This window comes from Tupaia chinensis, unplaced genomic scaffold, assembly GCF_000334495.1.
Source record: "Tupaia chinensis unplaced genomic scaffold, TupChi_1.0 Scaffold000429_1, whole genome shotgun sequence".
NCBI classification, from domain to species: Eukaryota; Metazoa; Chordata; class Mammalia; order Scandentia; family Tupaiidae; genus Tupaia; species Tupaia belangeri.
The window spans coordinates 6,595,974-6,618,496 of NW_006159934.1; the positions used below are offsets into that span (position 1 = coordinate 6,595,974).

General features: G+C 42.6%; 1 protein-coding gene across 1 annotated transcript in view; it reads right to left on the reverse strand.

Moving 5' to 3' along the window:
• TMEM248 (transmembrane protein 248) overlaps window positions 1–22,523 on the reverse strand; it is a 43,621-nt gene that overhangs the window by 8,882 nt on the left and 12,216 nt on the right. Inside the window, exons 2-3 of the mRNA XM_006155016.3 lie at window positions 5,952–6,128; window positions 259–544 (exon numbers count right to left, since the gene is read on the reverse strand). Of these exons, the coding sequence (XP_006155078.1) occupies window positions 259–544; window positions 5,952–6,110 (445 nt within the window). The 5' untranslated portion in view covers window positions 6,111–6,128. The remainder of the gene's footprint in view (window positions 1–258; window positions 545–5,951; window positions 6,129–22,523) is intronic.

Consider the following 22,523-nt stretch of genomic DNA (forward strand, 5'->3'; position numbering starts at 1 on the left):
TTACCACTAGAAACAGTCCTTGCAGTTTTTCCCACAGTTTCTCACTCTTACTGGCTTTTGAGAGACTACTGTATTCCAAGCACTTTACTAACCAAGCGTGGAGCAGAAATGGTTCCTTCTTGACATCATGTAGTTTAAACTCCACAAAGGAGATATGCACGAAAATAAAATTGCACGATGAGTAAAGCCTGACAGAGTTAACATTCCTTGCACTGGTTGCAGCCTACGAAGCCTGAAAGGAAAGGGGCTACCACATACCTGACAGTCCAATCTGATGGCCCAAAATAGTCGAGTACAGATGGGTGACGTTGCGAGAGTACCCTCCGAAGGGTTTGAGCGGATCCAAGGTTAGGGTGATTGCAACTGAGATGTTAACCGGGCCTGCATCCTCTAGGGCCTGGGGGGACTGGGTAGATGCTCTGGCCTGCCCACTAGTCATTGTGCTTTCTGGCGTTGTCGTGTCATTTGTGAGATGCTTTAATGTCTCATTTTCTGATACACACAAGTCCAAATCATTAAACCGCAGCAGAAAAGTATTCCAATCCTTGAGTAAAGTAAAACAAAGAGGAATAAATGTGAGCAGTCCCGCAATCTCCCCCTGCAGGAGGACGTCATGGCCCTCAGTGTGGCACCACATCGCAATAGGTAAGCAACAACTTGAAATCAGACACCTCAAGTAACAGTGACGACACAGCCATCAGCTTCTCCCACTGGCAGAACAGTGTGGTTTGCCCTACTCACGTTCACTTCACAATCTAAAATTTAAATTCTACGTTGGCATGAGTTACTAAATAAAACTGTAAGATTAAACAAATGTATTCAACAAAATTATTTTTAAAAAAACTACATATTATATTTAAGAGAAAATGACCTAGCCTCAAATTCAAACTTGAAAAGGCGGCTTGAACAAAAGCTATAAAACATTAAAAGCATTAATCCGAGCTCATTTACCAGTTAATGTTAGTTTTTTTTGGTTTTTGTTTGTTTGTTTTGTTTTGTTTTAAATAATGCTGTCTTGGGGCCAGCAGGTGGCATGATGATTAAGGATGCTAGAATCCCACATGGCCAACCAAGGTTGGAGTCTCAGACCTGGTGGCTTGCTTTCTCACTCCCCCCCCCACTCTGTCCCTCTCTGATCAAATTAAAATAAATAAAAGTTAAATAAGATAAATCTTTAATTAAATAAATAAATAAGACTGTGTTAAAAGGTCAATTCCATACACAATACTTTCTCTCTAGAGCGTCAAACAGCTATAAAACCCAATTAACTCATATGGTACCTTTTCCACCTTGTCACAGACTTTGAACAGCGCTTAGATAAGAAACAACTTCAAAAGGAAGGACACAAGATATTTTCAGCCTTCTCTTCATATCTAATATGTACTGATGATTAAAATATAAGCAAGATTTTTAAAATAATCTACATTTTTAAAAATAATTATTTATTTATTATCATCAGTTTTCAATTCTGACCAGAGAGAGAGAGAGAGAGAGAGACAGAGCAAGCTGCCAGGTCTAAGACTCGAATCACAGTCGGCCATGTGAGAGTCTAATGCCTTTATCCACCATGCTACCTGCCAGCCCCTATAAGCAAGTTTTTAAAAAACATGTGAGGGGACCAGCAGATGGCATAATGGCTACACTGCTGAACTCCTATGTAGTCAACTGCGGTTCGAGTCCTGGACCCAGTGGCTTAAACTCATGCCAGGCATGTGTGCGTGCGTGCCCAAGATCATGAGAGGAGAATGGAGAAGGGATTGTGGCATGGCCATCCCTTCAAGGGGGTGATTTCTCGCTTTGTGTCTCTCTGTCTTTCTCTGACTTTCTGTCGAGAGCACATGCCCTACAGCGAAAGTGTGTATTACAAAAAACTATACATAGATTTCATTTTTGGGGCATCAAAATAAATTTACTTTAAATCCATTTTTCTATAAACATTTTTTTAATTGCCAGAGGGTATGTGCCATTGCCAGAAAGAAAAATGCCCCTTCACAATGAGGTGTGGTCATGCCACAATCCTTTTGCTTCCATTTCTTCATTGTATCAGGATTTGGGGCATATACACCGGCACCTCGTATGTTTTTCAAGCCTCCAGGCTAGGGTTCAAACCATGGTTGGTCATGTGAGATCCCTTAACTACTTAGCCATCCACAAACTTTGTGAAGTAACCATATACAGCCCATTATGTCATGGTTAGACAGATTTCAACACAGTAAAGTTCCCACCAAGATCTACTGCAACTGTTGTGGAAACCCAAAGGTAAACCCATGCTGAACTGGCAACAGCAAACCTAACCTAGCCTATTACATGGAATTTCTCCCAAGGAACATTACTTTACAAAACCTTATCATTGTGAAGGCAAATCAAGCTACACTTTGAAGTACTTTAACACTATCCGAGACCAGCCTCTGTGATGTGGGGCCCCTCTTCAAAGCTGGAAGGCATGTGGAGAACTTGGTCATGCCCATGATTCTGACTGGCTAGAAGGGTTGCGGTGAGTATATGACAGTGTGGTGGGACCCTGCTGAGGATCGGTTCCTCCTCCTCTCTCGTGTCTATCAGGAAAATGGATAATCTTTATAAAAGCCATATGAGTAGGGTCGGCAGGTGGCGTGGTAGTTAAGGGCGCTGGACTCCCACATGGCCAAACCTCAGTTCAAGTCCCAGAGCTGATGGTGTGCTTTCTCTCTCTCTCTCACTCACTCTGTCCCTCTCTGGTCAAGTTAAATAAATAAATAAAGCTAAATAAAATGATTCTTAAAAAAAAAATACATTATTAAAAAAAAAATGCCACGTGAGCCATTCCCAAGTAGTCAAGTAAGCCTACCTTTAGGGAATCAGGCAATTGTGTGACATTTAATAAGAATGCAACCAGCTGTACCAAATAGTATTTTCTCTGGAATCTACAAACAGAGCAGGCCATTCTAGTACACCTGGGCTGGAAAATGAATATTCTAGTTGGAGTTCTCTGAATGCCAACCACGAAGAAACTGAGGCCCAGAGCAAGTCTGAGACTCTCCAATTCTGTAGATGCGGGTAGAATCAGCATTAGGTTTTCTGATTCACAGCCCCAAACTTCTAGACATCATAACTTTCTGAAACCTAAGATCCTCATTTGAAAATAAATCACTAGGGACCAGCAGATGGCATAATAGTTACGTTGCTAGACTCCCACATAGTTGACTACAGTTCAAGTCCCAGATCCAGTGGCTTAAAACACGCTGGGTATGTGTACACACATGCCCCAAATCCCAAGAATGGAGGAAAAGGGACTGTGGTATGGCCATCCCTCCTAGGAGGTGATTTCTTACTTTCTGTCTCTCCGGTCAGCGCACATGCCCTATAGGAAAAATTTCTCTTAAAAAAAAGAAAAGAAATCGGGGCCAGCAGGTGGCGTGGTGGTTGGGGTGCTGGACTCCCACATGGCTGACCACGGTTCAAGTCCTAGACCTGGTAGCTTGCTTTCTCACACTTCCTCTCTCCCTCTCTGTCTCTCTCTAGTCAAATTGAAGAATAAATACATTGAATAAATGATAATATAATTTTTTTTTAAAAAAAGAAAAGAAATCACTAAATTCATCATAACTAAAGTTCCATGGCATCACTTTCCTGGTGAACTTAAATCCACATGAAACAGTCCTCCAAGGCCAATACCAAGTCCTATTTCAACATTAAAGGTTAACTATCAAGACCCCATCTTTTTTATTTTTTTCTCTTAGAGGGCACATGCATTCACCAGAAAGAGAAAGAGACAGAGAGAGAGGAAGAGAGAGAGAATAAAGCACCCTCTACGGAGGATGGTCATACCACAATCCCTTCTCCTTCATCTCTCCCTCTAGGGGATTTTGGGTATACTTGGACACACACACCCGGCATGTTTCTCAAGATGCTGGATTCGGGACTCAAATCGCGCAGTCAGCTATGTAAGATCCAGCTGCCATGGAGCCAGCCCAGAGGCCACATCTTAGCCATGGCAGAGTTTTAGGTATGAATAGAATATTCATTTTCAGTCTTAATATGGGTATAGCCTCCTTGATCAACCTTTTCAGATTCAGGCTGGGTCAGAAAAGAGGGAGAAGTAAGCCAGTCAGTATGTCTCTTGGTAAGAAACTCTTCTAAAGGGTTTGAGGGCAGAAACAGTTACAACTTGTTACTTCAATCGAGTTAAAAATATTAGTGAAAGCTGTCCTTCATGCCAAGATCATGATCTAGATTGCCACAGAGCACAAGAGAAAGCTAGGATCCCATGTGTACCAAACGCAACACCGCTCTTGGGAGCAAAGCGCACAACATGGCAATGCCACAATCCCAATCTCCCCACATGCCTTTCTGCCCACTCCACCAAGGAACAAACCCAAGAACAAAAATGGGTAAGACACATTTCAAGGAATCTATTAAGACAGGAATTTGTCCTAAAAGAAAACTTATGTACCAGTAAATTCGCCATATATCCAGCATAATTTCTAATACACAAATGTATGAATAGGTATACTATCATTCACCTCTATCAAGAATTATTAAATTTGTTATTGTTTTTCTAATATTTAAAATAGACATCTTTTAAAATCTACATTACTCAGGCCAACAGGTGGAGTGGAAGTTAAGGCACCAGATTCTCACACGGGCAATCACAGTTCAAATCCCAGACCCAGCAGCTTGAAAATTACAACAAGTATGTGTACATGTGTGTCCGAAATCCCTAGAAAATGGAGGAGAAGGGTTTGTGGTATGGCCACACCTCCTGGGAGGTGAATTTTCACTTTCCCTCTCTCTATCTCTCTCCAGTGAGTGCACGTGTCCTGTGACAAAAACCTAAAAGAAAAAATTTTGTATTAATCATATTCAAACTATTATATGCCTAGATTAAGGAATAAATATCAGAGCCCCCTTAATTTATTATTCAAACGACCTAAAATGCTTGATCCAGAAGGCAAGTTTATAAAGTTTTCTTTTATTAAAAAAGACATATAGAGCCAGCATGTGGCATGGTGATTAAGGTACTGGATCCCACATGGCTGACTGAGCAGCTCAAGTCCCAGGTCCAACAGCTTGAAAAACACACTGGATGTGTGTAGGTGTGTGCCCAAAATTCAAAAAGGAGACTGGAGAAGGGACTGCGGTGTGGCCATTCCATACTAGGAGGGTGATTTCTCACTTTCCCTCTCTCTATACCTCTGGCAAGCACATAAGCCCTATAGCAAAAAAACTACAATAAAAATTAAAAATAAAATAAAAGATCGATATATTTGGAAATAACATCTGCTTTCACACTTCTTTAGGATCCCAGTGAAAAAGCCATCATGAGTATAACTGATAAAACAAGATACGTGGCATATCTAACGCTCCTGAAAGTGCAATGAGCTAATTCAATACAAATACCAAAGCATGCTTTCTAGCTTTTTTTTTTTTTTTTGAGGGGTTTTTGCTATAGGGCACATGTGCTCGCCAGACAAAGAGAGACAGAGACAGAAAGCGAGAAATCATCCCCCAGGGGGGATGGCCACGCCGCAATTCCTCTCCTCCGTACTCCTCTCGGGATCTTGGGCACACGCACACACACGGCCGGCGTGAGTTTTAAGCCACCGGGTCCGGGACACGAACCGCAGTCGACTATGTGGGAGTCCAGTGACATAACCATTATGCTAACTGCTGGTCCTGCTTTCTAGCTTTTTGAGACAAATACCTTTACAAATATACTCTTCAAACTGTATCTGTCTCATTGCTGAAATAGTCTAATAGTCTAACTGAAACTGGTAGCATTATTTAAATCAAACAGTAACCACTTCCTAACTAAATGAATCATGGAGAAACAGAAGAGGAAAAAATCTGAATAAATAATGATCTTCTCACTCAGAAAAACATGTCACAGCCAAAGAAAGATGTATGAAGAGCTAAAAGGTATTGCCACTCTAACAGGTCAGCCGGCCTGGAAAGGTCAGAAGATACCATACCTCTGCCATTTCTGGTGACTTAATCTCCTTGATTTTGAAGAAATAGCCCAGCGTCAGGAAAGCTATCGCCATGGCGCTTACGCTGATCATAAAGACCACCAGGGGAGGCCGACTGCTGATGTACACCTTCAGGTTCTCCAGGGGGTTGATGTTGAACATTATTCTGATCAGCTCCACCTGAAAGACATTCAGAAGACTCGTGGGCTGGCTCATCAAAAGAAAAATTGGGAGTCTCACTTCCGTTTCCTTTAGTACTGTTGGGGGGTGCATTAATTGCCAAAGCGTGCAAGCTTGTGCCCGAGACTGAGGAGACGGAGAGGGAGAAGGCACCCCTCAATGGGGCTCGTGGTCACGCTGTGATCCCTTCTCTCCCATTTCTTCATTCTGTCATAATTTTGGGCATGCACCCGCACATGCCAGCCACACAAGTTGTCAGGGTCAGGATTTAAACCATGGTCAGTCACGTGGGATTGAGTGCCCGTAAACATTGGGTTATAGGGGCTGGCCCAAATAAACATCCTTTTTTTCCTTTTTTCTCTTTTCATTGCTGTGACTGTGTGCACTCACCAGAGAAAAAGAGAAAGCACCCCCTGATATGGGACAGTCATGCCACAATCTCCTTTCCTCCTCTCCTCCTTCCTGTCATGCTTTTGGGCACACAAGCTGCCAGTGCAGGGATTCAAAATACAGTCCACCAGGTAGTATCCAGGTCCCTTAGCCACAAACTAAGGGGCCAACCCAGGACACGCATCAAATCTGAGAAATGTCTGACCACAGACTCATTTGAGAAACTAGATGGAAAAGACATTATCTGTAGGATCTTGAAAGTTATATATTATTCTATAATAAAAATTTCTTACGAAGATGTTTAAGTACATCAGTAACATGACACAAACGTATGCCGACATGTACAAAATAAACTGAGCATGCTCTCATTCCCTATTACTGAAATGTGAAATAAGACAGTCTGCAGCATTTTATAAAATAGCTCCATGGCATAGTTAAGAAATCAGATCCTACATGGCTGAAGAGGCAGTGTGAAGCCCAGATCCAGAGGCTTCAACACACCAGGCACATATGCATACATGCCCAAAATCTAGACAGGATTTAAAAATGGAGAGGAAGAGCTTGCCAAGTGACCGTGCCCCATTGGGAAGTGCTTTCTCTGGCAAGCTAACATGACCTCTTGCAAGTAAAAACAATCAATGTTTTTCAAAGAACCATCCACTTAATTCTACCTATTATTATTATTACTTTTTTAAAACTTGCTATAGGACTTGTGTGCTCATCAGAGAGAGAGAAAAAGAGACAGAGAAAGTAAGAAAGCAAGTCACTAGGTCCAGGACTCAAACTATGATGGGCCACGTGGGAGGCTAGCCCCTTAACCATCATGCTACCTGCTGGTCCCAAAAAGTAAATTAAAAAAACTTTCTTAGGGGCTGGCAGGGGACAGGTGGCTAGACTCCCACATGGCTGACTGCGGTTCAAATTCCGGCCCTGGAAGCTTGATTTCTCTCTCTCTTTCTGTCCCTCTCTGGTCAAATTAAAATAAAATAAATGAATAAATAAAGTAAAAAAAAAAAAAAAACCTTCCTCGGCAGGGCTAGCAGGTAGCATGGTGGTTAAGGCACTGGATTCCCACACGGCCAACTGTGTGGTTCATTCCAGACCTGGCAGCCCGCTTTCTCACTTTCCATCTCTCTCTGTGTGTCTGTCTGTCTGTCTGTCTGTCTCTCTCATGAGCACTGGTGCCCTATCACAAATTAAAATAATAATAATGATGATGATGATAAATAAAAGTAAATAAATAATTCTTTTTCAAAAAAATTTTTTCTTGGCCAAGAGCACATGAGAAAATGGACTGCAGTTACACAGCTTCACCTGTTTCTAAACTTTTTGGTTTTTCTAGGTTTTTTTCCTAGGACATGTGCGCTCACCAGAGACATAGAGAGCAGACTATGTTAACAAAAAGCAATTTTTAAGGAAGTCTATACCAGTGGAGTCAGCAGGTGGCATGGTAGTTAAGGGTGCTGGACTCCCACATGTCTGACCAAGGTTCAAGTCCCAGACCTGGCGGCTTGCTTTCTCACTTTCCTCTCTTTCTCTCTCTCTCTCTCTGGTCAAATTTAAATAAACGAATGAATGAATAGTCTATACCAGGTTTTGGAGACAAAAAGATACATTAATGTCCCTAAGAGCTGGCAGCAGGCCCTTGTAGCAAGCCAGGATGTGTTACTCTACTGTCCTCACGAGAGCCCTGTGAGCTGGAAAATGTCTTTTCCCTTCTCCCAGAGGCAAACCCAGTCCTTAAAATGGCAAGTACCATTATCTGTGTGTACATGCACATGTATATACACATGCTTTGTGTAGATATAAATAATACATGTGCATATACACAGATACAATTACTGATCTTTATTTGAAGACTTAAAAGGAAACGATACACAGTCCACAGCCTTGCTACTTTCACTCCCCACTGTTTCTGAGGTGTCTCTGCTGGTACATGCCAAGCTAGTTCACTGAATGTGACTGCTGCCTGTATATCCAGCTGTTCTATAGTCCAGTTATACCAGACTGAGGAGCCAGGCCACGTCACACGCACTGTTTTACTCATAACGGGCACTGCCGCTGCTTCAAGACTGGTTTCAATACAACTAGCCCACAGACCTGGACCCATCTTCAACTTAACTTGATGCTGTAGACCACTCCCCTCAGCAGTGAAAGGGCTGGCTCCATTTCCCAGTACCTGGGCCAACATTTGATGTTCTAAGGCGTATTGACTTGGACCAGTAAGACGGATGTGAAATGGTACCTCACAATTATTTTAAATCCCATCTCCCTGAACCAAGCATCTTTTCACCTTTTTATCAACCATTTAGGTTCATTTTTAAGCACACCACCTGAATCCTTTGGCCATTTCCTAATAGGGTATTAGTCCGTCCTTCCTTCCTTCCTTCCTTCCTTCCTTCCTTCCTTCCTTCCTTCCCTCCTTCCTTCCTTCCCTTCCTTCCTTCTTTCCTTCCTTCCTTCCTCCCTCCCTCCCTTCCTCCCTCCCTTCCTTTCTTTCCTTCTTTTCTTTACATATTAGAGAAGATTTTTGCTATAGGGCGTATGTGCTCACTGGAGAAACAGAGACAGAAAGCAAGAAATCACCTCCAGGGTAGACGGATACACTGCAATCCCTTCTCCTCCATTCTCCTCATGGGATTTAGGACATGCACACACGGGCACCCAACGTTTAAACCTCCATGTCCAGGGCATTGAACTGTGTTGGACTATGTGGGAATCTAGCATTGTAACCATGATGTTATCTGCTGGTCTCTATCCTTTATTAATATTTAGAAGTTTGTTTTATGTTGTGGACAAGAGTTCTCAACAATTTCATATGTTACATATAACTACTCCAAGTCTGTGGAATTTCTTTAATATGGTTTATTTCCTGCCATGTAAAAGGTTCTTGATTTTTTTTAAAGATTTATTTATTTATTATTATTTTTAATTTGACCAGAGAGAGAGAAAGTAAGAGGACGGGTCACCGAATCTGGGATTCAGACCGTGGCTGGCCATGTGAGAGTCCAGTGCATTACCACCATGCCACCTACTGGACTAGTTCTTGATATTTTTCTTCTTTTTCTGGAGAAACTTTTGCTAGAGGGTGCATGCCTGAGACAGAGAGAAAGAAAGCAAAAAGTCACCTCCTAAGGAGGATGGCCAGGCTGCAATCCCTTATCCTCCATTTTCCTCTGGGAATTTTGGGCATGCACTCACACACACCCGGTGTGTTTTAAGCTGCTGGGTCGTCTAGGACTCAAACCACAGTTGACTACATGCGAGTCCAGCACTGTAACCACTACTCTATCCGCTGGTCTCCCAGTTCTTGATATTTTAAACAGCTTTATTGAGATGTAACTCAAATACCATAAACTTTAACCATTTCAAGTACACATTTCAAATACCATAAACTTTAACCATTTCAAGTACACATTTCAATTATTTTTATCATCTCCATAGAGTTGGCCAAATTCTCTACAATCAATTTGCAAATATTTTCACCATGCCATAAAGAAATCCCAAGCTCTTTATCAGGCGCTCCCTATCTCCCCCAGTCCTAAAGCTAGCATTAGTTTACTTCCTGTTTATAGAGTTCCCACTCTGAACACTTCAAATACACGGAATTACATATGGTCTTTTTTATGTGACTTGACTTCTTTCATTTATCACGTTTCAAGTTCACCCATGTTGTACCACGAGTACTTTCTTTTTCCCAAATACTCATAAATATTTTATCCACTCATCGCTGGTGGACATTTGCATTACTACCATTTTTTGTTTCAATCTGCAAGAAGGCATATGCACTTCCAGAAAAACAGAGGATGAGAAAGAAAGCACCTTCCATTGGGTGTGTATATTTATATCTACGCTAAACATGCATGGATAATGGTACTTGACAATTTAAGGACTGGGTCTGCCTCTGGGAGAAGAGAAAAGACATCTTCCAGCTCCTAGGCTCTCGTGAGGACAGCTGTGGTCACACTCCAATCCCTTGTCCTCCATTACTCTGTCCTGCTAGGATTTTGGCATGCATGTACATGCACCTGGCATAGTTTTCAAGTTACCAGGTCTGGGACTCGAAATGTGTAGTCAGCCATGTAGGATCTGGCTCCGTTAACTAACAGGCCACGGGGCCAGCCTGGGTTTCCACTTTTTAGCTACCGTGAATAATCCTGCTATAAATGTATGGAGTAAGTTATTTGTGAGCATGCTTTCATTTCCCTTGGCTATATACCTTCAAGTGGCATTGCTGGTCCACACGGTAAATCTACATTTAACCTTCTGAAGAACTATTGGACTATTTTCCAAAGAGGCTGCACCATCTTGCATTTCCACCAGCAAAGTATGATGGTTTGATTGCTCCACAACTTTGCCAATAGTTGTTATTACCTATTTTCTTTTTTCTTATAATAGTCATCCTAGTGGGCCTGAGATGGTTATCTCATAATGGGTTTGATTTGCATTTCATTGATAGCTGTAAGTTCTTGACTTTAATGTGAATTTCTTGAATAATTCACACACACATGATCGACCTGTTCCTTTTATGATCAGGTGTGTGTGAATTATTCAAGAATTCCTTCCATGTCCTATTATAAAAAGCTCCTAGAAGTCTTAATTGTGTTTATTTTTTAAAAAACAAAGCCTGCAATGTCAGACTTGTGTGCATGGAAGTACTTAAGGTACATCATTATTGTAGTTTAAAAGCTGTACCTAAGACATATCTTGTTTTTACTGTATGCTTTTACTGAATGATCTCTACCCCATCCCAAAGCCAGCACAAATAAAATTAGGTTAAATGTTAAAAAAAAAAAAAAATCCTTCCTGTGCTTATATGTTATAAAGATTTTGGGGGAGGGCTAGTCCCATAACAGAGTGCTTAAGGGAGTTGCATTCCATAGGCCAAATGTGGTTCAAATTCTGGCCCTTATAGCTTAAAAAACACATCGGGCAGGGCTGGCAGGTGGCATGAAGTTAAGGACAATGGACTCCCACATAGCCAACCGTGGTTTGAGTCCCATACCTGCTGGCTTGCTTTCTCCCCACCCCACCCCCACCCCAGCTCCCTCCTCTCTCTCTCTGTCCCTCTCTGGTCAAATTAAAATAAATCAAGTTAAATAAAATAATTATTAAAACACACACACACACACACACATTGGGCATGTGTGTGTGCATGCCCAAAATACTGATAGGCTGGCTTTCTATATTTTTCTCTCTTTCTGGCAAGCAGAAAGTGATCTCTGGTAATTAAAAGGTTTTTTTTTTTTTTTTTTTTTTTTACCACTTTCTTCTACAAGTTTTAATAGTTTTGTAGTCTTTCATCTACTTGGAGCTCACCTGTAAAGTCTAGAATCAAGCAGGTTTCTAGTTTAATCCTCTTCTGTGTGGGTGATCGACTGTCCAATACCATTTATTTAAAGCCCCATTTCCCCCATAGATTCGTACCCCATTTCTCACACGCAGCAAGCCCTGATGGATACATGGTTTGTTTCTAGGCTTTTTCTTCTGTTCTATAGCTATTTCTGTCTCTCCCTGCCTCAGTACCATGCTCTTTTAAACCCTGCTAGCTCCTCAAAGAATCTCCCATTTTGTCATTATTATTTAAAACTGTCTTGCCTATTCTTGGCCCTCTAATGCCCCATATGTGTTTTAGATGCCAACTGCCAAGTTCCTAGAAAAATCTTACTGAGATTTAAACTAGTATTACACCAAATATACTAATTTGAGAAAGTAACAACATCTATACAAGATTGTTTCCTATCTATGACTGTGGCTCTCCATTATGTGGTCTCTTTTTTAAATAAATTTTAATACTTTCTCTATAAAGTCCTCACACATCTTGTTAGACGAAATCAAAGACATACTAAATTTATACAGTTACTATAGATGGTATCTTCTAAAAATTACATTTTCTATTGTTATCACTTTATATAAAACCAAAAGACTTCTTGTAAATTGACCTTGATTCCAGACACTGCCTTTTTCCTAGAAGAATTATTTAACTTTATGTATTTATGTATTTTTTAAATTATTATTTTATAATTATTATTATTATTTTATATTTGATCAGAGGGACAGAGCGAGCGAGTGAGAGAGCGAGAGAGAGGGAAAGTGAGGAAGCCATGTGGGAGTCCAGCGCCCTTAATCACCATGCCACCTGCCAACCCCAGTCCTGTACTTTCTTTTCTACTGTAAGCATTTCATAATACTAACTCCACTCAACATACGGCTCCTTTTGCTACATTCTTTTCCCTCAACACCACTAGCAATCTAACCCATCAGCAAATCCTATTTATTTTCTTTTTAAAACCCACCCACTCTGTCCATCTTGTTAAGATGGCAGAGATTATTAACTGTATCAGCCCTCTACAGCCCTGAGACTCTAAATCTAAGCACCCACTGAATAGCTCTCTACTGATTTGTTCTACATGTCCAAAACTGAACTCTGTGTTTTCCTGTCTGACCTGGTTCTTCTTCCTGTGTTCTTCATCTCAATCCAGAACTTTAGGAAACATTCCAGACCAGTTCTGCCTTACCCCAGTCAAGCAATTACTAAGTGCTAAAGATTATTTCTTTAATATCTCTTATTTCTTTCCCTTCCTTTCCATATGCCTCTGCAACTCATCATCTCTTTTGTGACTACCACTCCCAACTGGGATTCCACCATTATGAACGACAAAGTAGCTATCCATACCAGGAAATCCAGAACCTGCCAACTACGTCAGAGGAAACAAATGATCATTGATGTCCTTCACCCCGGGAAGACTACCAGAGACAAGAATTCTGGAAAAACTAGCCAGAGATGCACAAAAGCATACCAGGTGTCACCTTTGCGTTTGCATTCAGACCCAATTTTGGTGTTGGCAAGACAAATAATTTGGTCATGATTTATGATTCCTTGGATTATGCAAAGAAAAATGAACCCATAGACTCGCAAGACATGCCCTGGATGAATATAGAAAGACAAGAAAACAGTAAGAGAAACACATGAACAGAACGAAAAAAGTCAGGAGGACTGCAAAGGCCAATGTTGGTGCTGGCAGAAGTGGGAAGAGTAAAGACTCGGCAGTGACTACCTGCGGTGATTGTGCGGATCTTCATGAGGATTAATAAAACTAAAATGTTTTATGTGGAGGGAAAACAAAGAGTCTCAATTGGACCTACCTGCTACCTATCCAAGATTCCATCCTCCAAGGTGCTATCAGAATGTTTTTTTCCAACCACAAATCTAATCATGTCACTGCTTAAATCTGAGAGCTTCTGATGACTAGGCATAATGCTCAAGCTCCTTAGGAGGGAGCCCACCATGACCTAGACCTTGTCTATTCCTGAAGCGCTTGCCCCAATGTCTCCTGCTCTGTTCCCAGAACTTACTAGACAATGCCATAACTTCAAGTCTTAGAGTTCACTGGGCCTCTGGAATTTTATGGACCATAGTCCACTACTTCACACCCTTCTCCTAAGACTCAGGTCAAGAGTTAACGCCTCTATGAAACTTTTCCAGGTCCCTTTCCCCAACAACATGGGGAAAAGGGCCACTATTATGACCCACAATACTCTGCAAATTTCTCACACAGAGTTTGAAATACCTTACTGCAGGTGCCTGTGTATGTTTATTTTCCTGACCAAGCTGTATGCCTCTCCATAACAGATACACCATCTTGCTTATCTCTGCATGTTCAATATCTAGATACAAAATAAGTGATTAAAAAACGTAAGTTCAGGGGGACCGGCAGGTGGCACACTGCTTAAGGTGCTGGACATTCCCACATGGCCAACCATGGCTTAAGTTCCAGACCTGTTGGCTTGTTTTCTCACTTTCTCCCCCCCACCCCCGCCCCCATCAAATTAAAATAAATGATTGAATAAATAAAATAAAATAATTTTTTTTAAAGTTCGTTAAATGAATCAAGTAAGTGCAAGCCTAAAACAAAAACTAAACAATAATCTAGAACCAAGCCATCCAGTGGTGTGGTGATTAAGGCAGTTGGCTGGATTGTATATGGCTTACTGGGTGTTTTGAGTCCTGGAACTGGCAGCTTGAGAAACCCAGCAGGCATGTGTGCATGTGTGTGACCAAAATCTTTTTTTTTGGAGAGGTTTTGCTATAGGGCACATGCGCTCACCAGAAAGACAGAGAGACAGAAAGCGAGAAATCACCCCCCAGGGGCGATGGCCATGCTGCAATCCCTTCTCCTCCATTCTCCTCTAGGGATCTTAGGCACACAAGCCCGGCGTGAGTTTAAGCCACCAGGTCTAGGACTTGAACCACCGTCGACTACACGGGAGTCCAGCAACATAGCCATTATACCAACTGCTGGTCCCTGAGCCCAAAATCTTGAAAAGGAGAAAGGGAAGAGTGACTCAGCATGGCCACCCTCAATGGGGGGCCACTCTCAATGGGGGTGCTTTCCCTTTCCCTCTGCCTCCAGCAACTATATATATGCTCTCTCTAGAAAATTATAAAATACAGGGGCCAGCAGGTGGCATGATGGTTAAGAGCACTGGACTCTCACATGGCCGACCACTGTTTGAGTCCTGGACCTGGCAACTTGCTTTCTCACTCCCTGCCCCTCTGTCCCTCTGGTCAAATTAAAATAAATAAATTAAATAGTTAAATAATTCTTCAAAAAAAGAAAATTATAAAATTAAAACAAAAAAGAATAATCTAGAGCCAACTCTAGTTAAGATGAAGAGGATTTAGAAACAAAAACACTGACAGTAAGTTAATTTATTAAAAAAAAAAAGCATGAATTTTATATAAAAACATGATACACTCACCACCTGAAGATATGAGTGTAAGACATTCAGGGATCAGCAGATGGCATAATAGTTACATGTCTCTGGACTCCCACACAGTCAATCATGGTTCGAGTCCCGGCGACTTAAAACTCACACCGGGTGCATGTGCATGCAAGTCCAAGATCTTGAAAGGAGGATGGAGGAGAAGGGACAGTAGTATGGCCATCTCCCCGGGGGTGGGGGGTGTGATTTCTCACTTTCTCTCTTGCTAAGCGCATGTGCCCTATAGCGAGAATCTCTCTCACACACAAAAAAAGTAATTCACTTCTAGAGAGAACTAACATCATTAAAACCATGTCACACCAGAATTTAAACACTTAGTTATAGCCACGTAACTATCCACAGATTAGAAAATACTGTCAACATAAACCAATTTTAGGGAAACTTCCAGAACAGAAAAACTGAAGTCACTTTAAAAAGTAAATGCACTTCTAAATAAAACTGTTAATTAAACAAAAAATTCCCTTCTATCCATTCACAAGCATTTTTGAATAGACAATTAATAAAGGCTAAATGAATTTATTTCCTTTTCAAAGAGTTACAAGACAGTCTTTGTAATCTTCGCAAGGGTGAATATTATCATTAAATGTTTAATTAAAAAACAAATTAAGCTCTGTTTGGGCAAAAGAAAAGAAAAAGAAAGGGAAACCACACTACTTGAGCCCCCTCTCCTAAATTCATTCCAACTCCAATTAGGGTCCCACCAGAATAAAGAGAGAAATGACCAGGACTGGGAAGCTGCCTTGGCCAAAGGCAACTGCACAACCATGAAAGGATGTGACTAAAGCCCACCAGCACAGTACCGGACGCTCTGAGACTGGCTCAGTGACAACAGTGCCAAACACGGGAGGGTGATCTGAGTAAACACAAGGCAATATCAAGATTTCCCTAAAACAAGAAACTCACAACATGGGGGAACACAAGTTACTTAAAAGGGGGCAGAGGGACCAGCAGTTAGCATAATGGCTATATGGCTGGACTCCCATGTAGTCGACCGAGGTTCGAGTCTTGGACCTGGCGGCTTAAACTTATACTGGGCGCGTGTGCGTGTGTGCTCAAGATCTTGAGAGGAGAATGGAGGAGAAGGGATTGCGGCGTGGCCATCCCCCTTGGGGGGTGATTTCTCAATTTCTCGCTTTCTGTCTCTATGTCTCTCTGTCTTTCTGGCAAGCACACGCGCGCTGTAGCAAAAACCTCTCCAAAAAAAGAAAAGAAAAAAAACTTAAAAGGGGGCAGAAGACAGCTGTGTTACAAACTTTCTGGAAACCCACTCGACCATACATGTCAATAGTGTTAAAACCTAGCTCACCTGGGAAAGCCTGTGACATGGTGGTTAAGACGGTGGATCCCACATGTCCAACAGGTGGTTCGAGTCCTGAACCTAATAGCTTGAAAAACAGGTAGGGTTCCTGTGTATGTGTGCTCTTAGTACTAAGAGGAGAAACAGAGAAGAGGTAGCAGCATGGCCATCCCCCAGGGAGAATGCTTTCTCACTTTCTCTCTCTCTGACAAATGCAGTGCCTGCTAACAAAAAATGAAAAAGGAAAAGAGAAAAAAAACCTAGAACCCTTCCCCCCTGGGGGGTGATTTCTCGCTTTCTGTCTCTATGTCTCTCTCTGTCTGTCTGGCGAGCGCACGCGCCCTACAGTGAAAATCTCTCAAAAAAAAAAAAAAAAAAAAAAACCTAGAACCCTTTTGCAGCTCTGCTATTCTACTAAGAACTTAACCCGAGGAAATACCAGTTGTTGAAAAGAAGGACTTAAGTACTATTAAATCACTATTTCAGGAATGTTTAAAATAGTAATACATGAAAAACCAAGATACCCAACAACAGCTGGGGTTTAAATAAAGTCCCCAGTAGGAACACAATGTAGCCATTAAAAACACAGGACTGGGCCAGTAGGTAGCATGGTGGTTAAGGCACTGGACATTCCCACGGCCGACCATGGTTTGAGTCTCAGACCTGGTGGCTTATTTCTCACTCTCCTTCTCTGTGTGTCTGTCCTTCTCTGGTCAAATGAAAATAAATGAACAGATAAGTAAAATTAATAAATAAATAATTCTTAAAAAAAAAAAAAAAACAGGACCTAAAATAAAATAACCCAGCCTCTAGCCTGTCAAATCACATATATCTCTTGTTTTTTTCCACCATTTCTTTCATGAAAATGTACTTTTTAATTTAATTCATCATAATCATTATTATTATTATTTTTTTTGGAGAGATTTTCACTATAGGGCGCGTGCGCTTGCCAGACAGACAGAGAGAGACATAGAGACAGAAAGCGAGAAATTACCCCCCAGGGGGGATGGTCACGCCGCAATCCCTTCTCCTCCATTCTCCTCTTGGGATCTTGGGCACGCACGCACACACGCCCGGCGTGAGTTTTAAGCCACCGGGTCCAGGATGCGAACCATGGTCAACTATGTGGGAGTCCAGCGACATAGCCATTATGCTAACTGCTAGTTCCCCTATTATTATTATTCTTTAATTCACCAGGGAGAGAGAGAGTACAGAGGGAAAGTGAGAAAGCAAGCTGCCAGGTCTGGAACTAGAACCATGGTTGGCCATGTGGGAGTCCAGCACCTTAACCACCAGGCCACTTGCTGACCCATGAAAATGTATTTTCTAATAATTTTTAACATCACTTGAAAATATGAATCATCTTTAAACTGATCCTGCTGAGCCAGTGGTCAAAGTAAAACCTTACTGATGAAGTTCTTTTTAATGATTGTTTATTGGGGTCATCAAGTGGCGTGATGGTTAAGGGAGCTGGACTTGCACATGGCCGACTGCAGTTTGAGTCCCACATCTAGCTGTTAGCTTTCTCACTTCCCCCTCAACTCTGCCCGTCTCTGGTCAAGTTAAAACAAATAAGTAAAGTTAAAATAATAAAAATAATCTTTTTTTAAAAAAGATTTATATATTTTTATTTATCATTATTAATTTTTTAAATTTACTACAGGGCATGTGCATTCACTAGAGACAGACAGAGAGAGAGAGGGAGAGAAAGTGAGAAGGCAAGCTGCCAGGTCCAGAACTCAAACGGTGGTCAGCCATATCCAGCGCCTCAACCACACCAACTGCTGGCCCCAAGTTTTGGGGATTTTTTTTTTAGAGTTTTTTGTTTTGTTTTGTTTTGTTTTGTTTTGCTATAGGGCAAGTGCACTGGCCAGAGAGACAGAGACAGAAAGTGAGAAATCACTCCCCCAGGGGTGATGGCCAAGCCGCAATCCCTTCTGCTCCATTCTCCTCTTGGGATTTTGGGCACGCACACACATGCGCACCCAACATTAGTTTTAAGCCGCCAGGTATGGGACTTGAATCACAGTTGACTACATGGAAGTCCAGTGCCATAACCATTACGCCATGTTGCTGGTTCTAGCCCCCCAATTTGTTGTTGTCGTTGTTTATTCCTCTTTATTCATTACAGAGTACATGCCCATGAGAGAAAGAAAAGCACATTCCACAGGCTCTAGTCATGCTGCAATCCCCTTCTTCAGCCTGTCAGATGTGGGACAGTTGCATGTGTCACTGGCGTGTTTCACACTACCAGGTTGGGATTCGAACCAAGGTGGCCTTATGAGATCCAGCTTCTCTTCAGCAGTAGACTACTGCTGTGCCATGGACCCAGCCCAAAACTTCATTAAACTTTAATCCTACTCATTTACCTCATTAGTAAAGATGAATAGGGAAAAAAACAGAACTTAAGAATGTTTTCTTTTATGCATGGCATTCCCTTTTGAAAAAGCAATGTAATACACTGTAAAATTATATGTAACCCAATGTAATATAAAGAAGATTATGATGATAATAATAAAATAAAATAAAATAAAAAAGAGTGATTTCTTTTTTTAAAGAATTATTTATTTAACTTTATTTATTCATTCATTCATTTTAACTTGACCAGACACACACACACACACACACACACACACACACACACACAGACAGAAAGTGAGAAAGCATGCCACCAGGTCTGGGACCTGAACCGTGGTTGGTCATGTGGGGGTGTCCAGCACCTTAACCATCACACCACCTGCTGGCCCCTAAGAGTGACTTCTTAAATCAACCTAGAAAAAGAAAACAGATTGCCCTCTAACCTGCTCTGGTGCTGAGAAAGGCATCCCTAATTTGCAGCGATATATACTTGGAGGGCTCCGTGAGAAACCCAGGAGCAGGATGAGGAAGAACAATCAGAGGAGGCTCCTCCAGACAACGTGGCACTTGGCACTCCTGTGGCCACGCTGATAGTGTTCTCCAGACAAGCCTGGGCTCCCCCCTCAGAGCAGAGGGCAGAGACAAGGAGACGGCCTACTGGGGAAAGTGGGACGGCAATGAGCTAAAAGGATGTCCAAGAAGGGAGATGTCTCTCAAGCAAGAAAGATTTTCAAGAAGAGGTATCAGCCAAATGTTGCTGAGAGGTGAACAAGTATTAAGAGTAAAGGGCGGGCCAGCACCTCGCATGGTGGTTGGGGCATTCAACTCCCACAAGGCTGACCACGGTTCGCGTTCTGGACCGGGTGGCTGGCTTTCTGGCTTTCTCTCTGTGTCTCTATATATAACTCTCTCTGGTGAGTATGTGAGCTCTGCAACAAATAAATAATGAATAAAATTAGGGACCAGCAGATGGCATAACGGAAACATTGCTGGAATCCCATGTGGTCGACCACTGTTCAAGTCCTGGACCCAGTGGATTAAAATTCACACCAAGAGTATGTAAGTATGTGCTCAAGATCCCGAGAGGTGAATGGAGGAGAAGGAACTGCGGACTGGCCATCCTTGCAGGGAATGATTTCTTGCTTTCTCTCTGTCGTTCTCTGTCTCTCAGGCAAACACACACACACACCCTAAAGTAAAAATTTCTCTAAAAATAATAATAATAATAATAAATAAAAATAATATAGCTCTTAAAAAAATTAAGCGAAGAAAGGATTCCTACACCTCTGTTCTCCAAAATGTCCTTAGGGGAAACTGAGTGCCGCATCATCCTCCTTCTAGCAGGGAAGAAATCAATGGGCAAGGAGATAAGGACAGAACTGGGAAAACTGATCAACAGGGAAACACCACCAGCTCAGGCAAAAAGTACCAGCGATTAGGGAACCAGCAGGTGGGGTGGTGATTAAGGCACTGGACACTCCCATATGGCCAACCATAGTTCCAGTCCTGGACCTGGTGGCTTGCTTTCTCACTTTCCCTCTCTCTCTATGTCTCTCTTTGGTCACATTAAAATAAATAAATGAATAAAATTTTTTTTAAAAGGACCAGAGATTGGAGGGGGGCGGCAGCACTGACAATTCCATTAAGTGACAAAACACACAGTTGCAGGGAGAGGAAAGGAGCTGGTGCAATAGAAAGGCCTCCCTAGGAACCAGCGAAGGAAGAAATAGTAATTTTACAACTTGGTTATAAAATTATATCAGAAAGGAAGCAAGTTTGCCTTTCTCAACATCTCTCCCCCTTTCTCCAAAGCCCATGGACTTTACAATGCACCAAGTTTTAAACTCACTTTACCCTACTTTGAAATTCATTTATTCTGATTTTAAAGTAGAATCTTTGGACAGAAGAGATATCCTATATTTCCTGACAAGATTTCCTAAATAGTTTTGTTATTTACCTAACATTTCATTTAGGTTTCACTAAACCTATCCAGACCAAAATGTTCACTTTGCATGAACAAAACCACCATTCACCTAAACTCAGCTTAAGATTTCCTACCTCAGGCTAAATGGGAAATTCCTTCGGCTCTTCCAGGAAGACATGTCTGGGAGAGGCTGGGATGGGGGAGCACAGGGAGAACGAGACGGGGGCAGGATGAGACTAGGCAAGCAGGCCCTGGAAGCCCACCTCGGGAAATACACAGGTCTCATGCTAAAATCAGTGGCAGGAACTCACCTTGAGCTGGGAGAAAGGTCCACTTTGAACCCAAAATTAACATAACATTTCTCAATATCCTATGATGCTTGAGATATCTGAAGAGATTTACGGCTGGCGGTTACAAACCCTGAGCCTACTAACAGGAAATAATGTGATGCCAGATTATCCAAGAGTCAGCAGAGAAGGGGTCTTGAGCTGGTATCCCAGAAACCTGCCCAAGCTCAGGCGCCAGCTCCCCTGAGCGCTGCACAGAAAGCAAGCAAGGTAGATGCCACAGGTCTTCAGGGACACAAGGGAGAAGGCCGACAGGAAAACCTGGAGGTCTCCAGTTATCTCTGGGAAGCTACACTCCAGTATGAGCTCCAGCCCTTAACTCAGCCCCTGGGGCATTTGACACTGAGAGTCACTGCTTCCTCCAGCTTCCAGGACGGGACTCTCCTGGTTTCCTCACACTCATCTGCCCCCCACTTCTCACTCCTTCAGAAGCTGGTGTTCTGCCTGGAGTCTCTGCTCAAAGGGAACATATTCGTGGCTTCAGGCCAATGACACCTCTCCTCACCTCCAGATCCAAACAGCCACCTTCCAGAACCCCCTACTTAGAACATCCACAGGCACCTTGAACCAACAAGGCCAAAACGTACCACAGGTCACCACACTGGCTCCTCCTAATGAAAGCCTCAGCCCTCTCCCTGTGACCTGCCAGCTGCAGCCATCCTTGACGCTCAGGCTCCTACGAACACTCGCGGAGTCCCAGGGGTTCCACCTCTCACTGTCTGCAGAGGCAGCTCTCGCTCCACACCCACCCGCAGGCCCTCCTCAGCCAACTGAACTGCAAATGTTTCCTCCTCACAGTGCCTCTCAGTTCCATGACGCTGGTGTCGGAGGCACTGGTCCTGCCCCAACAGCCTGGCACCAGGAGGGTGCTTCCCGGCACTGTCCAGTACTGTGCCTGCGTGTCGGGGGAGAGGCCCTGCTCTAAGGGCGCCTGTCACACAGGACCCTTGCCAGGCCTCTATCTCGTACATGAGGCAATTAATGCACAAGTTAGTTAGCCAGCGTGCCCAAGATCCCAGAGCAGGCGAACCCGGATAAGCCCAGTCATCTCCAGAGCCCATGCATTTACAGTTATGCTCTCTGCTTCCTAATAATCGTGAGAGGTTTGAACAGAGTCAGGCTCATCGAATGAACCACAATTTTGCACTAAAGACATCAAGTGACTAGGGCAATGAGGGCAGCAACCAGGTTGCTTTACATACATCGTTTTTTTTTTTTTTTTTTTTTAATTTACCAAAAGGCGCATGTCCTTGCCAGAGGCAGGGGGGGGGGGGGGGGGGGGGGGGAAAGAC